This window comes from Sinocyclocheilus grahami, unplaced genomic scaffold (genome assembly GCF_001515645.1).
Source record: "Sinocyclocheilus grahami isolate Dianchi unplaced genomic scaffold, SAMN03320097.WGS_v1.1 scaffold300.1, whole genome shotgun sequence".
In the NCBI taxonomy this organism is placed as follows: Eukaryota; Metazoa; Chordata; class Actinopteri; order Cypriniformes; family Cyprinidae; genus Sinocyclocheilus; species Sinocyclocheilus grahami.
The window spans coordinates 1,360,553-1,375,770 of NW_015505479.1; the positions used below are offsets into that span (position 1 = coordinate 1,360,553).

At 39.4% G+C, this 15,218-nt stretch overlaps 1 protein-coding gene across 1 annotated transcript in view; it reads right to left on the reverse strand.

Moving 5' to 3' along the window:
• The window catches only part of sipa1 (signal-induced proliferation-associated 1), a 49,541-nt gene that overhangs the window by 19,702 nt on the left and 14,621 nt on the right, over positions 1–15,218 (reverse strand). The window contains exons 3-10 of the mRNA XM_016293243.1: positions 12,782–14,416; positions 8,511–8,635; positions 7,663–7,851; positions 6,794–6,968; positions 6,087–6,190; positions 3,586–3,743; positions 2,892–3,495; positions 620–894 (exon numbers count right to left, since the gene is read on the reverse strand). Coding sequence (XP_016148729.1) covers positions 620–894; positions 2,892–3,495; positions 3,586–3,743; positions 6,087–6,190; positions 6,794–6,968; positions 7,663–7,851; positions 8,511–8,635; positions 12,782–13,907 — 2,756 coding nt within the window. The 5' untranslated portion in view covers positions 13,908–14,416. The remainder of the gene's footprint in view (positions 1–619; positions 895–2,891; positions 3,496–3,585; positions 3,744–6,086; positions 6,191–6,793; positions 6,969–7,662; positions 7,852–8,510; positions 8,636–12,781; positions 14,417–15,218) is intronic.

A 15,218-nucleotide genomic window follows, 5' to 3' on the forward strand; every position in this document is an offset into this window, starting at 1 on the left:
TATATCACAAAATTACTGTTTTTACTGTATTTTTTATCAAATACATGCATCCTTGGTATATGGAATCTTGTTTCCACCATGGGATAAAAAAAAAGAAAATTAAAAAAGGTAATTGCAACGCAATAGCATATTGTGAGATAAAATGTCACATTACCATTTTTTGTCGCTGAAAATAATAGAGAGAAAAAACAGAATCGTGAGGTGCAAACTGAGAATTCTGAGAAAAAAATTCAAAATTCTGAGTGTTTATCTTGCAATTCTGTGTTTATATCTCACAGTTCTGAATTGTGAGATAAAACCTTTTTATAATTCTGGAAATGATCAAATATATGATTAATTACTCTGGCTTTCATATTGGGAAGCAAAGATACTTCTTTCAAAAATGTCAAATAAAATTCCTTATCAACCTTAAACTTTTGAGCTGTGGTTTGTGACGGGATACACATTACATTTATTAATTACATTATTAACAGCACTCCACTCACTGCTTACTATTTGTAACTCGTCAGCCCACTTTTCTCTCAAAATCACTGCAGTGTATGCATTCTTTACATCATCCCCCCATTTTATCCACTTCCTCTGACACACACACTTCCTCATAACCCGTCACCTCTATTACCTGCGTGGTTTTCCATTCTCGTCTGGAGGAATGACTGTGATGTGGATCTTTTGAGCCGTGCGGAGGCGTCGGCTCCGCTCTTCCAGGCTGAGGTGCACCAGGACCTGCCCACAGAGACGAACCACACGAGCCCCCAGCTGCAGGCCGCCGCTCTCCGCGTATCCGAACCGCTGGAGCTCCGTTACAAAGCCTTCCTCGCTCATCAGGAAGCCCGGCTGGCCGACACCGTCCCGCAGGGGAGTGACCTCACGCGCCTCACAGCCTCGCGTCACCAGCTGCGGGGAAGTACAGGAGCATCATGTTAAAACAGCACACAGCACATTATAAAGAGCTCCAAGTCTTAACCCTGTAAAGACGGACATATGAAATAATAAACCATTAGACACAACAGTTTTTTTTTTTTTTTTTTTTTTTTTTAAGTTTTTTTGTTAAGTATCATATTTGATATATGTGACCCTGGAGCACAAAAGCAGTGTTAAGTCGCTGGGGGATATTTGTAGCAATAGCCAACAATACACTGTATGGGTCAAAATTATAAATTTTTCTTTTATGCCAAAAATCATTAGGATATTAAGTAAAGATCATGTTCCATGAAGATATTTTGTAAATGTCCTACTGTAAATACATTAAAACTTCATTTTTGATTAGTAATATGCATTGCTAAGAACTTAATTTGGACAACTTTAAAGATGATTTTCTCAATATTTTTATTTTTTTTGCACCCTCAGATTCCAGATTTTCAAATAGTTGTATATCGGCCAAATATTGTCCTATTCTAACAAACCATACATCAACGGGAAGCTTATTTATTCAGCTTTCAGCTGATGCATAAATCTCAATTTTGAAAAATTTACCCTTATGACTGGTTTTGTGGTCCAGGGTCACATATCAGGTTTTATAACTTATATAGTCTGACAAAGTGAGAATATGGAGGAAAAAACAGCTCTGTTTTCTTCATAGACTCAAACTGAGCAAAAATATGCAATTTGGTGCAGATGCTGATAGCTTGTAAAAACATAAGATAATATTAGTAGTATAACAGAGATAACAGTATAGCACATACTTGCATAAAATGGTATAAATATCAGACAGCACCCTATATCTCCAATAATATTTATTTTAAGATGATATTTAAATGCTTAGTTTGATGATCTAAACATACAGTCAAACCAAAATGTATTCAGATACCTTTTTCGCTATAGTTTAGAAAATGGTAATAAAATATGACAAGAACTCAGAGTTAAACTGTCAGAACAAATTCATCTTGATAATGCCATCCTTCTGTTAGACTGTCTCACAAATGAATTCAGTTGAATAGCTGTCAGCTGTTAAATTTAAGTACACAATTAGATAATACCAATTTAGGTCAACCAATTACCAAGCAATGCTTAATTTTGTTTAGTCTGTGGTGTAAAAAGGTTGAATTAGCAATTAAAGAAAAGACACTTTGACACAGGTCAAACTGTCTGAACAAATTTTTGGTCCCAAATATTTATCAATTTTACTGGTAGTCCACTGCATGAAGAATTTTTGGGTATAATATGTCACAGTTTACTTTATTTGGCTATCCTCACTTTACATAAATTAACTGTCCTGCACCCACTAGTAAAAAATAAATAAAAAAATAATATCAGGTGTCTGAAAAATCTTTGGTTTGACTGTATAATGCAATGCAATACAGTCATGATGAACAAATAAACAGTACCTTTAGGGGTACAACAGCTTGTTGTTTTTTATATATTTGATGTTACATACTTGGATGGCGGCTGAGACTGTGCTTTCAGGACCATGGACAGATCTCATACAAGAATCGTCGGCTTAAAGTAATTCAATAGCCAACAACTTTCATAAACCAGTACATAACAGGTTGCTATTGCTGCAAGATAAACCTGGGTGGTGGAAAAGGCTCTGCCATTTTGGGGAGGGATGGAGAATCTTTCCACACTTTAGATAGGACACAAATTTGTAGTTTTCATTTATATGCGATAAGTGTTAATGATCGCATTATTTTTCATACGCATATGCATACATATGAGATTGCTCGTTTCTGCGTCTTCCTGGTCTGTGTTTTTGATCGCCTAGACTCGTTCAGGAGATGTGTAATAGCGCCCCCTAGTGTATAACAACGAAAACATGGAAACCCGGAAAATTATGTGTTTGGCGGGGAAAGATTTAAACATGAAATTTGAAGTAGAAAGACTGAAGTAGTAGATTATTTTAAAACATACTCCAATATTCTTTTATGTTATTCATATATTACAGTAAATCTCACCTCCAGCCTCTGGACAACCTCCTTAATATCCTCAACTTGGCTTTCTGATGTCGTCACAGTCACTGCCTCGCCTCTCTCGTAGAAGATATCCAGTGAAGGGCCACCCTGAGCTCCAGACTTGGTCACGGCCTTCCAGCCGATCACATCGCGGCAGCTGCAGTTGAATATGACGGTTCGAGTGAATCGCTCTATGAGCACGACCGACTCCGCCGATACGCCGAGCAGACAGGACAGGCTCAGACCGTTGTTCTCGCCACCCTGAACGACGGTGACGGCCCACACTAAAGCACCTGCGCTGTGAAGCTCTGCACCTTTAGCTCCCTTTAGCTTCTCCTTGCGCTTCCCGCCCAGCGACAGCAGGGGGAATTTGGTGGAAGAATCAATGGGCGTTGTGGTGACGTAGTTTTCCGCCAGGTCTTTTAGGTACTCTTGCCGCGTACGTGTGGCCATAGAGCGAAATTTCTCAGATTTCTCCGCCGCGTTCTCTGCGTTAATGGCTTTGGCGAGGAGAAAGTCCCGGAAGGCAGGAGAACGTGGGAAGCGTGCACCTTTAGGGAAGAGAGGACCAAAGAGAGGGATGTCCTTGGAACGAGTTACTGCAACTCTGAGAAAGGTGGAGATAAAGACATGTTTAATTTTATTTGTAACATTTTATGTTTTCTTTTTCTTCAGTTCTTTTTGTCTGCTGTCTTACCTGTAATAGGTGTTTTCGGTGCAGGGCTCGTGTACTTGGACGATGATGAACACATGCTGAAAGTGAGAACGGATGGTTTTGGGGGTGAAAGGTAAAGCACCAGGCTCCTGGAAGACTATTGTGACGATATCATTCCCTATGTGCCTCTTCCTCAGCAACTAGAAGATAAATAGCGAAAAAGACACAGTTCTAAATGCAGTGACTTAAATGAAAAGTGCATTATACTAAAGTCATCAGACCCTTCTGAAAAAGAAGTTTGCTTAATTCTACTGAATGTGTATTTGTAGTGTATTTCAAATCTAAAAAGTTTATGTATTTTTTAAAATTGTACTTGAAGATAATAATAATGAAAAGGCCACTTAAGTGACTCAAAAATAGACTGTTTCTTAACACAGTTAAGTACACTTTTAAAAAGCATTTCTAATAATGTCAAATTAAATCATTATGTTTTAACAATAACTCATGTTTTAAAGAAGTACACTTACTTTGATGTGTTGACTAACATACTAAAGCACATGCAAAGTACTAGATTATAATCTTAACTGTACAGTGTTGTTCCATATTACAATAAATATTACAATCACTGCAATTAACAAAAGTTAATATATTTTAAATGTTCTAAATTGCAGCTTCATCATTACAAATGTGTAATTACAAATATATTTAAATACATGACATACAAGTTTCATTAAAAATTACATTAAAGTATATTTTAGTTGATCATAAATGCTTCTCAGTACATTCAGCAGTATTTTAACCATATTTCAAAGACAATACAGTATAAGTATGAAATTACATATAAAATGTACTTATGTCCTACTTAAGTGAGAACCTAAATAATAATTAAGATGCAATTAAGTGATTGAAAGCATTATATTCTGTTCACACTTAAAAGAGTCATGAACTGCCTCTGTTGTTTTATTTGGTACTGGCCCCCCCCCCCCCCCCCCCAACTTGGCACTGCACAATGTCTTGTATTCAGAGTCATCTTTATCATTTGGATTCTGCGTAGACCAGTGCTTGCCTCTCTCAGGTGCGAATCGGTGGGCGGGGCTAAACAGGCAACAATATAGAATCGGTGGGTGGGGCTAAACAGGCAACAATATAGAATCGGTGGGCGGGGCTAAACAGGCAACAATATAGAAGCGGTGGGTTGTAGAATCGGTTGGCGGGGCTAAACAGGCAGCGATGTAGAATCAGTGGGTGGGGCTAAACAGGCAACAATGTAAAAGCGGTGGGTGGGGCTAAACAGGCAACAACGTAGAATTGGTGGGTTGGGCTAAACAGGCAATGACGTAGAATTGGTGGGCGAGGCTAAACAGGCAGCGATGTACAATCGGTGGGTGGGGCTAAACAGGCAACAATGTAGAATTGGTGGGTTGGGCTAAACAGGCAATGACGTAGAATTGGTGGGCGAGGCTAAACAGGCAGCGATGTACAATCGGTGGGTGGGGCTAAACAGGCAACAATGTAGAATTGGTGGGTTGGGCTAAACAGGCAATGACGTAGAATTGGTGGGCGAGGCTAAACAGGCAGCGATGTACAATCGGTGGGTGGGGCTAAACAGGCAACAATGTAGAATTGGTGGGTTGGGCTAAACAGGCAATGACGTAGAATTGGTGGGCGAGGCTAAACAGGCAGCGATGTACAATCGGTGGGTGGGGCTAAACAGGCAACAATGTAGAATTGGTGGGTTGGGCTAAACAGACAACAATGTAGAATTGGTGGGTGGATCTACACAGGCAACAATGTAGAATTGGTGGGTGGGGCTAAACAGGCAACAACGTAGAATTGGTGGGTTGGGCTAAACAGGCAACAACGTAGAATTGGTGGGCGGGGCTAAACAGGCAACGACGTAGAGTTGGTGGGCGGTGCTAAACAGGCAACAATGTAGAATCGGTGGGTGGGGCTAAACAGTCAGTGATGTAGAATCAGTGGGTGGGGCTAAACAGGCAACAATGTAGAATCGGTGGGTGGGGCTAAACAGGAAACAATGTAGAATCTGGGGTTGGGGCTAAACAGGCAACAACGTAGAATTGGTGGGTTGGGCTAAACAGGCAACAACGTAGAATTGGTGGGCGGGGCTAAACAGGCAACGACGTAGAGTTGGTGGGCGGTGCTAAACAGGCAACAATGTAGAATCGGTGGGTGGGGCTAAACAGGCAGCGATCGTAGAATTGTATAGTACAACAATCTAGAATTGGTGGGCAGGGCCAAACCTCTTATTTGTCAAAAGATCAAAGGAATTTTGGTTTCTCAGTTCATGACCCCTTTAAGTATATTCTTATTCTGTAATAAGTACTGCTTTTCAATGTGCACTAAAGTATATTTCTTTTGGACAAGGCGAGACACCAGGTGATTTGCACATGCATATCTCAATACTTAACCTATTGCTGATTCATATCATTGTGCTGTGAGCAATGTTTTTTTTTTTCCTTTCCAGAGATATACTGTAAGTGGTGCTGAGTTTCAACGGGACATTCTAGGGTTCTGTGGATTACCTGTTGTGTATTGTTGGGTGTGTATGGAAGCATGGTGGAGACATGGAACATAATCTCGTAATCCTGGTAGCGAGTATACAGTGAGTGTGTACCGGTGGAGTCAGCTGCAATTAAATTTAAAACAAACAAACAAAAAAAAAAAGCATTAAAAACAGTAATATTGTGAAATATTATTACCATTTAAATATATAGTAAAATGTAATTTATTTCTGTGATGCAAAGCTGTATTTTCAGCATCATTACTCCAGTCTTCAGTGTCACATGATCTTTAGAAATCATTCTAATATGCTGATTTCCTATTGAAATCAGCATAAAAACTGATTATTATCAATGCTGAAAGCAGTTTCATATTTTTGTTTTTCCAGAATTATTTAATGAATAGAAAGTTCAAAAGAACAGCATTTCTTATAAACAGAATTTTTGTCATCTTTACTGTCACTTTCAATCAATCTAATACATTCTTGCTGAAAAGAAAGTTTTTAATTTCTTTACAACACAAAATATTACTGATCCCAGACTTCTGAACAGTTTATGTGCCATCACCTAAATGTGAATTTACATTTATCTTTTTGTGGAACAACTATAAAAAAGAAAAAGAAATTTCGCAATTACATTCTACTTATATACAACACATGCAATAACACTAATACTACTGTACTATAGTGCAGTTATATGAAGACTGACTGCATGATGATTTTTGGTCTCACTTTTGGTGTCTAGTTGAGCTCTGTATTTCTCCCAGTCCTTGAGTCGCACTCGCTCTCCAAGAAGGTCCAGAAACTCATCAAATTCTGGTCCGGCGCTCTCATTGTTATACATGTCCTCTTCAGTACTCTGTCCTGCTCTGCAGTACATAATGCCCACCTTATGCTGAAAATTCAACTTTACACACACATAAAACACACATTAAAAAGGATGAAATTACAGCTACTTCTCCAACTTGATTTTTACACACCCAACATCATTCTTCCTCATTTTGTAATTAAGCCAGTTTCACATTGCATGCAAAAGTGTACGAGGCGCAAAAGCGTAACTACAAAAGCAGGCATATACAGTCAGGTCCATATTTGGACACAGGCACAATTTTATTATTTTAGCTGCTGACCTAAACATATTCAGGTTACAGTTATGTAATGAAGATGGACTTAAAGTGCACACTCTGATCTTTAATTTGAGGGTATTCTCATCATTGGAGGAAATGTTAAGGAATTACAGCTCTTTAATATGTACCCCCCCCCTTTTCATTTATCAATGCATTTATTAGATGGATTTATCAGTGACTTTGCAAAAGCAATTCATCATAGAGTTAACTATAATCATAATACACAATACCAGGTTTATTAGACTACTAAAATAGGAAGCAAGGCAGAACAGCACTTGTCAAGCCAGTTCACGTGACTTTGTGTTTAAAATAGAAGTTGCACCAACTACATACATATATATATATATTTACAATATAATATTTTAAGATGTTTGTTGCTACACTATTTCTAGCAGCCTTTACGGTAACTGTCAGCAAACACAAGCTGCCAGTTCTGCAGAACTACAGAAAGCAGCTCAATATCACAGCTCTTACCCCCTGCTCGTCCAGTTTGAGGAGCGTGTCTCTGACTTTAGGGGAAGTGGAGGCCAGTCTGAGGCAATGTAGGTTGAGATCGGGCAAAATAAACTCCAGCAGTCTCTTGGGTGAAAGGCCGCGTGGCGTGGTGTGGCGCGCTGCGGAGGGAACGGACTCCTCCAGGATCGAACCTCTCAGGGTCTTCAGCTGCAGAAAAACAGCAGGGACCAAATAATTAATGAGTGCATAACCATAATGTAGATTTAAAGGGGTCATACTGTATATCATATACATTTCTTATATTTATTTTCCCCACTGAGGACGATAATGTAATGTAGATTGATTTACAAGGCATTTGAATCTTGACCAAGTAAAGCGGCTGCACCAAATGTATGTATTTATTTACTTTTTTTTCTCAGTTTGGACTTCTGAATAAAATTTAGGTGTTTTTTACTCCTCTTTCAGCTTCATATTCTCTTATACTATATGAGCCATAAAAGCCTGATTTATCAAATATAATACTCAACAAAAACACATATGTAAACTTTTCAAAATATTTTTAGCAATGTAAATGCATTCATAAATATATTAATGTAATTAATAATGATTAATAATATAATGTTCAAATTTTGATTTAAAAAAAAAGAAAATTAAAGGGGAAATTTGTGCAAAACATTCTAGTGATCATCTCATTCATTCCAAACTAAATCAAAAGCAGGGAGAGGGTGGAGAATTACCGGAGCATTTTTTCTGGTAGACATTAAAAGCATTTTGAATGAAAAAAATTATATAACTCCTTTAAATTAATGTGTGAAATGTTTCAAAATCTTTAATGACATCTGTGTGTGAGAGAGTGTTGTATTTACTTCAGTGGTCCTGAAAATGATTCTGTAGTTGTACTGGGACCCACTTGATCCCTCTTTTTCCTCCCTGCGGAAACTGACGGCCACCGGCCCCAAACGCTCGTCCATGCCAAAGAAATTCTGATGGTCTGGAATAAAAGTGGGAAATTAAGATTTGAACAATTCATACAAAATGTGAAAATAACACCAGAATACTGAACAGCAGAAAAAGAGGAACATTGATTGTGTAACTTTTAACGGCTCGCTACTGAGATGAACAAGCATGCATTACGGCTTAACTACTGTACAATCTGACAGTGTCGAGAGGTTAATTGTGTTCTACCTGTATTATGAGCGTAACATCCAAAGTGTTTTTTTTTCTCAACATATCCAACTCTACACTATTTTTAAATGCCAAATTATTATTGTGACAAATTAGTGTTACAACCACAGGTGTATTAGAAATTAAGTCTAATATATTCCCTCCTTTTAGATTTCATATGCAACTAGTATTACTACAGTAAAATGATACATTTTAGTAATTATGATGATGTGTGATTTAAAAAGAATGTAATTTATACAAATTATTGTAAATAAAAAGACTCATTCACTAAACTTTTTCTGCACCACATTTGATGCAAATGGGCCTTTTCAGTCAAAAAAATCTGGTCTTAGAAGACTAACAAATATAAAACAACAACATATACAAAAACAGTAAGTTGGTTTAACAAAGGCAATAAAAGACAGAAAAAATTTGCAAATATTGCACCTTTATACAGCTATTCACAGGGGCTTAAAGGGACAACTTTGTAACTTATCTACCATTAAAAGGCACATATTAGTACCTTAGAGTAGTAATACCGTATGTAGAAGTACCCCTTAAGCTACTACTATGAACATTTCTGGGGCAAATATGTTGTTTATCTTTAAGGTGCACTTTAGTGCCTCAGAATAGTAATAGAGTAACCCTAAAGGTACTTGTATGAACATTTTAGGGGTAACCCTTATCCCTTACCTTAGTGTAGTAATACTGTATATAGTAGTACCCATTAGGTACGTCTACAAACCTTTTAGAGGTAAATAAAACAAGTACCTTGGAGCAGTAATACGTTATATAGTAGTAGCCTATAAGGCAGTGGTTCTCAACTCCAGTCCTGGTGACCCAGTGTTCTGCACATTTTGTATGTCTTCCTTATTTAACGCACTTGATTCAGATCATCAGTTCAACTGATTATTGCAAAACCAAGTCAATGGCAATGTGTGACCTGCTTGTACAAAGTACACACAGTTACAAAAATCGAATGGTGCTTACGGTATAGTATGCGCATACTATTTTGATGATGAAATCTGTATCATGCACATTGTATGCAGACTCTCGCGTAACTAAACAGAGATCAATTTTAATGTGTTTTGGCCATTCATTTACACGACAACTGCGTTTTGGAGGCTTGAAAACACGAAGTGCAAGTTTTGAAAATGATATCTCTGTGTAAACTATGAAAACTCAAATTCGTGAAAACGGTGACGTCATGCGCATGCATATTACATGTTCAGTCTATAGGAATACGTATGTGTGCAGATACCTAGTATTTCTTTACAAGGTGACATTGCCAACTACTGGCCTGGCATGCATTATACTGCGTATTCCGTTGTTTTCACAGATCTTCCTCATTTAACACACTTGATTCAGATCAGCAACTCCATGAACTGAACTGAATGTGTCGGACAAGTGAGACATACAAAATGTGAGGAGCAGTGGGTCCCGAGAACCAGAGTTTAGAACCACTGCCTTAAAGGTCCCTTTAAGTACCTTAGAGTAGTAATACTTTATGTAGTAGTACCCCTTAAGGCATGCATGCCCAATCATGTTCCTGGAAATCTACCTGCCTGCAGAGTTCAGTTCTAACCCTGCTTCAGCTAGTTTGGGTGTGTTTGATCAAGGTTGGAGCTGAACTTTGCAGGAAGGTAGATCTCCAGAACCAGTATTGGCACCCCAACCTTAAGGTACTATGAACCTTTTAGGGGTAAATAAGGTGGAAAGGTGTCCCTCAAAGCACCCAGTGACAAACTGATGTGCCCCAAAAAGTATGATTTTTGCACATTTTTCTGAGAGTAAAGTAGACTAAGCAATGAAAATAAGTAGGGCTGCCCACTAATAGTCGACTAAAGCCGCGGTCACACTAGACCTTTCGTTCCATTGACTTCCATTCATAAGCATGCGAATGCATCAGACCGGAAACGCAAGCCCGTGCAAAGATATTTCGCATTTCGCTGCATAGAAAAGTTCAAGTTTGGTGAACTCTGACCTGTGAATTCGCATCACGTGATACCGTGTGACCAACGGCAGATCGATACGTCACAGCATGACCTCTTATCTGAATTAAAAGAACATAAATTTAAAACTGCAGCGCTGTCCACAAATTAGTGTGGATTGTATGCTTTTACAATTTAGATGTATTATAATTTGTTACATGTTGAATTTAAGTTTTTAAAAAGAGTCTCAAAATCTAGTGTGACCAAAATCTTAGTCGCAGAAAAAAAAATCACAGAAAGTGGCAAAGTCAAGTAGTCCATGACAGAAAGATTATTAACAGCTGGTCTGTGTGGTAATTACAATACATCAGTCAGGACATGCAAACGTTCATTTCGTTCATCGACCTCAAATATGGCTTATCATCTGAAACATGTAAGTAATAGCATCATTACATGGCCGCTAGCTTTAACGTTAACCTAGAAAAATGTGCACTATTGAAGTGTTTGTGCGGAGTGTGGAAGCTGAACAGTAGTGCGCTCACTGCATGACAGTTAACTTGGAGGAGCCGGTGGGATCATTTGCATTTAACTTAAAATACTCTGTCATTTTTGCTCATACAGATAAAAGTAATACATCCTTTGAATCTGAAAAAAGGTCCACTTTCGTGTACGTGCACTCACAATAACAACAAAATGTTGTGCTTTTGTAAAATAATGAAAACAAACAGGATACGCTTTCTGCCGTCAAGGTCTCTGTGAACTTGCGTAAATAATTAATAAATAAATAAATCAAATGAACCAAAACTCCATGCTTGCCTCTCAGACGTGAAAAATGTATCAACAGAGAGCGAAATTTCTACTTTTAAATTAACCAATTCAGATGGAAAGCAAATATTTTCAGATTATGCAATCCGTAGGAAATGTGAATGTCCATTGTGGAGATGACGAGTCAGTGTCGTCAACTTCATCTCGTAAACCAAAAATACAGAAAACACTGGTTTATCAATGAATTATTATAATGTTAAAGGCACAATATGTACGTTTTCATCGCTAGAGGGCACATATTCAAAACAAACAAGAAACAAAAGCGTAGTTTGATGATGCCGTGACTGAGCGTGGAATCATGGGTGTTGTCGTCTTCATCCCCACAGCCGATGCAATCTGATGGGACTCGGGCAGAAATCATGTTCATTGATGAGCTAATGTATTAAAGACTTATTAAGGTCACAGTTGTATGAAGTAAGGTGGGGCTAAAAGTCGTGGAAGCGAAACGAGGCCGCTGGAGTGATTGCTAATGAAGGACGAGCGCGATACATGGCTCGATAGCAGCAGAGCTTTTATTATGCCACTGATGACCACTTCCGCTTCTTCCGGTCATGCGTATGTGGGGTAAAACAGCGCTGTTTTATACTAGATACATTTGAGTGTATTGAAATTTCTGTTATAATCCTACTCATGCGCGTTCGTCATCTGTCGAATAAAATTCAACATATTAAAGTGTCTTTGGGGTTTCCATGTTTTCAACAAAATAAAACCGGAAAAATCGAGGGGTTATGATGTCATTGGCAGGCAACGCAATGACACAATGGACACGGTCCATTACACTAGTTAAAATTGCTTATTTCTCTTGATTTAAACATTCTTCAAAACATCTGGGATAATGTAAGTACACAAGTCAGCAAAATATATAACACTGTTCTAGTGGTTTTGGGATATTTTAATTAAAAAAACGTACATATTGTGCCTTTAAGGCAGTCTTCTTGCTGTTTTCTCCCTAAAGCATTCATAATCATGACTTCTGTGGTGCGCTGTGGCAAGCTTTATGTGTGTGCTTGAGCACTTATAGGCTATAGGCAATTAAAGGATCATTATTATGAATTATATGGTTTATTAATATAAACGTGCGATTAGTTGACTAATCACTTCAAATGAACAACTATTAGTCAATCAGAAAATCTTTAGTTGATGGAAGCCCTAAAAATAAGTATGTGATATGTTTCTTCAAAAAGTGCAAACATGCTTCGCCACACACACACTCTCACCTTTCATGTAAAAGTACTTGTGATAGTAACGAGCCCCCAGGTCTGCATGCTCTATGAAGTAGTTACTTTTCCCCTGTGCCTGGACATGGCTTTCCCTGGGCTCCTCTAACACGGACACAGCATTTTTGGGACTTTGAAGACTCCTCCACCTGTGCCTGCCGGCCTGCGGCAGGCCGAGCCCCACACTCTCCTCGCCACCCATCTCATTCCGAAAGTGAGGACAGCTGAGCAGGAGATCATTATCGTTCCCATCTCCTTCGTCCAGCAAGGACTGCTCTAGATCTTCTGAGCCAGTCCCGCTTCCCGAGCAACCCCCTCCGCCCTGAGAACATGAGGAAGGTGTGGACTGTGAAAGCGGACGGAGTTGAGAGGCAGCTGACGCTCCGGATGTGATGTTCTTCTTGCGCCCGATGCTGTCCCGATTGGTTGCAGCCTCCGACAGGTCGAAGAGGATACTCTGTACATCATAGTGTGCAAAATTGCGCACCCAAGCACCACCTGGGACTTGGTCACAGGAAAACTGAGGGGCCTGCATAGGGGACGGTTTGGCCTTCTTCCCGAGCCCCTCTGGTTTGGGGGGCTTGACCGGTTTTGACGTGTCTGCTGCTGGGGCACAGTTTCCTTGATACACGCCGTCCACCTCAGGAGGTGCCTCTTGCAGACCCAGCAGAAGAAACGGATCTCTGAAGCGCAAGGCATTGGGACTGAGAACACCTTGATCTTCCAAACTGGGATCTACATTCTGGGTTTGTCTTTCAAGTGAGGACAGGCTACCATACTCTCGGTGGAGGGACTCGCCCTGCCCAGCGGTCCCAGATTTGTCGCCCCCTACTCGGAGCAACTTCCTTCCGACTTGCCCCGCTGAATCCAAATCTCCAAGGGTGACGTCACTGTTGCTACGCTGCATTATGTGTCCACGACCTACTGTCCTCATATTCAGCGCAGCTGCACTGGGTGTGACACTCTCGCTGTTTGTTCCCTCTCCCTCTCTCCTAGGGGGCCATTCTAACAGGACTCGTGTCCGCACACTACCACCATCCTGCTTGGGGTCAAAGTTTACTCTCACTAGGGGCGGGCGTGGGCTCTGTCTGCGAAACTTGCGGATGAAGAGATCGTCTGACTGCATGATTTGAAGTTGTGGGAGGCTCTGACTTTTCAGTTGCCCTTGCCCCTTTTCTTATGCCTCTGCACCAATTTACTGCATCTGTGTGAATAAGTCAGGAGTTTTTGGGGAACTCAAGTGACTGGCACAAATGTTTCTTGTTCTAGCCATGAACACTGAAATTCTCCAGCGCTGCCAGCAGATCTCCGTTCGATAGGTTCCTCATTCACTAAAATATTCAGAAGGGCTGAGCGCTACCTTCTGCTTTGGAATAAAATAATAGCCGTGCAGGCTCCAGAGATGATTTCAATCTCTCTGTAAACATCTTAAGTTCTGAAATACTGGATTACTCTCATCATAAATGTTATAGGATGCATCCAGCAGAATGACTATGACTGTATGAGAACTGACTGAAATTGGATTCCCAGTCTGGTTTATTCTGAGTCAGGTACACCTTGTTGTGACTCTCCGTTCACAGCCGACCAACAAGCTCTGTGCCCTTAGAGACCACGCCTGCATCCTCCACTGTATTCCTGAAACACAATGAAACAGGTTATTATTAGTTTGTATGCAATAATAGATGTAAAAAAAATTTGTAAATTACATTGTTTGTGTTGCATGGCAGTACATTATATGCTGTAGTAAAATCTGCTTCACCACTTGCTGTATTCTGCTGTACTCTGTATCGATCTGTGCGGCTATTAGTGGGGACGACCACTTTAAGTTATTTATATGAGAGTGGTTTGTTGATTGACTTTAAACAATCACTTACTTATATTAAAAGTGGTCAGACTTTTGTCATGTGGACAAGGTTTAACAATCCGAAACTAAGCAGAAAGCGTTCTGTGTACTGCGTACTGTCAAACAGCTGAAGATGGAAATATGAGTAACCTCTTTTCCCAACTAATAAAGCACACAGAGTATTATGAGAGGCAAACGTGCTGCACATTCAGTGATCCATTTAAGCATAAAGCAATAAGCTCTGTGCACACGTGTTTTGTGAAGAGTGTTTGCAGTATGAAAGATCATACTCTTCAGTGGTCAAAATACTTGCCTTGGTGAGTATTGGCACAGATGTCTTGGTAATGTAAACATGCTGATATGTTTAATGAAACCCACTAACTGTGGCTGGTTAACTTTAGTAGCTTTAATAAGTTACTGTATATGTGAAGAAATATATGAAAAAAAGTTACTTGAATAGTGAAATTATTCAATAACTTGACTGCTGGTGGAAACCTGAAAAACTGTATCCCCTTTTGTCTTTATTTGTTCTACTGCTTGTGATTTGGCTGTTCTTATTTTATTACTAGATGTTTGATTTGTACTTGTCTTTAA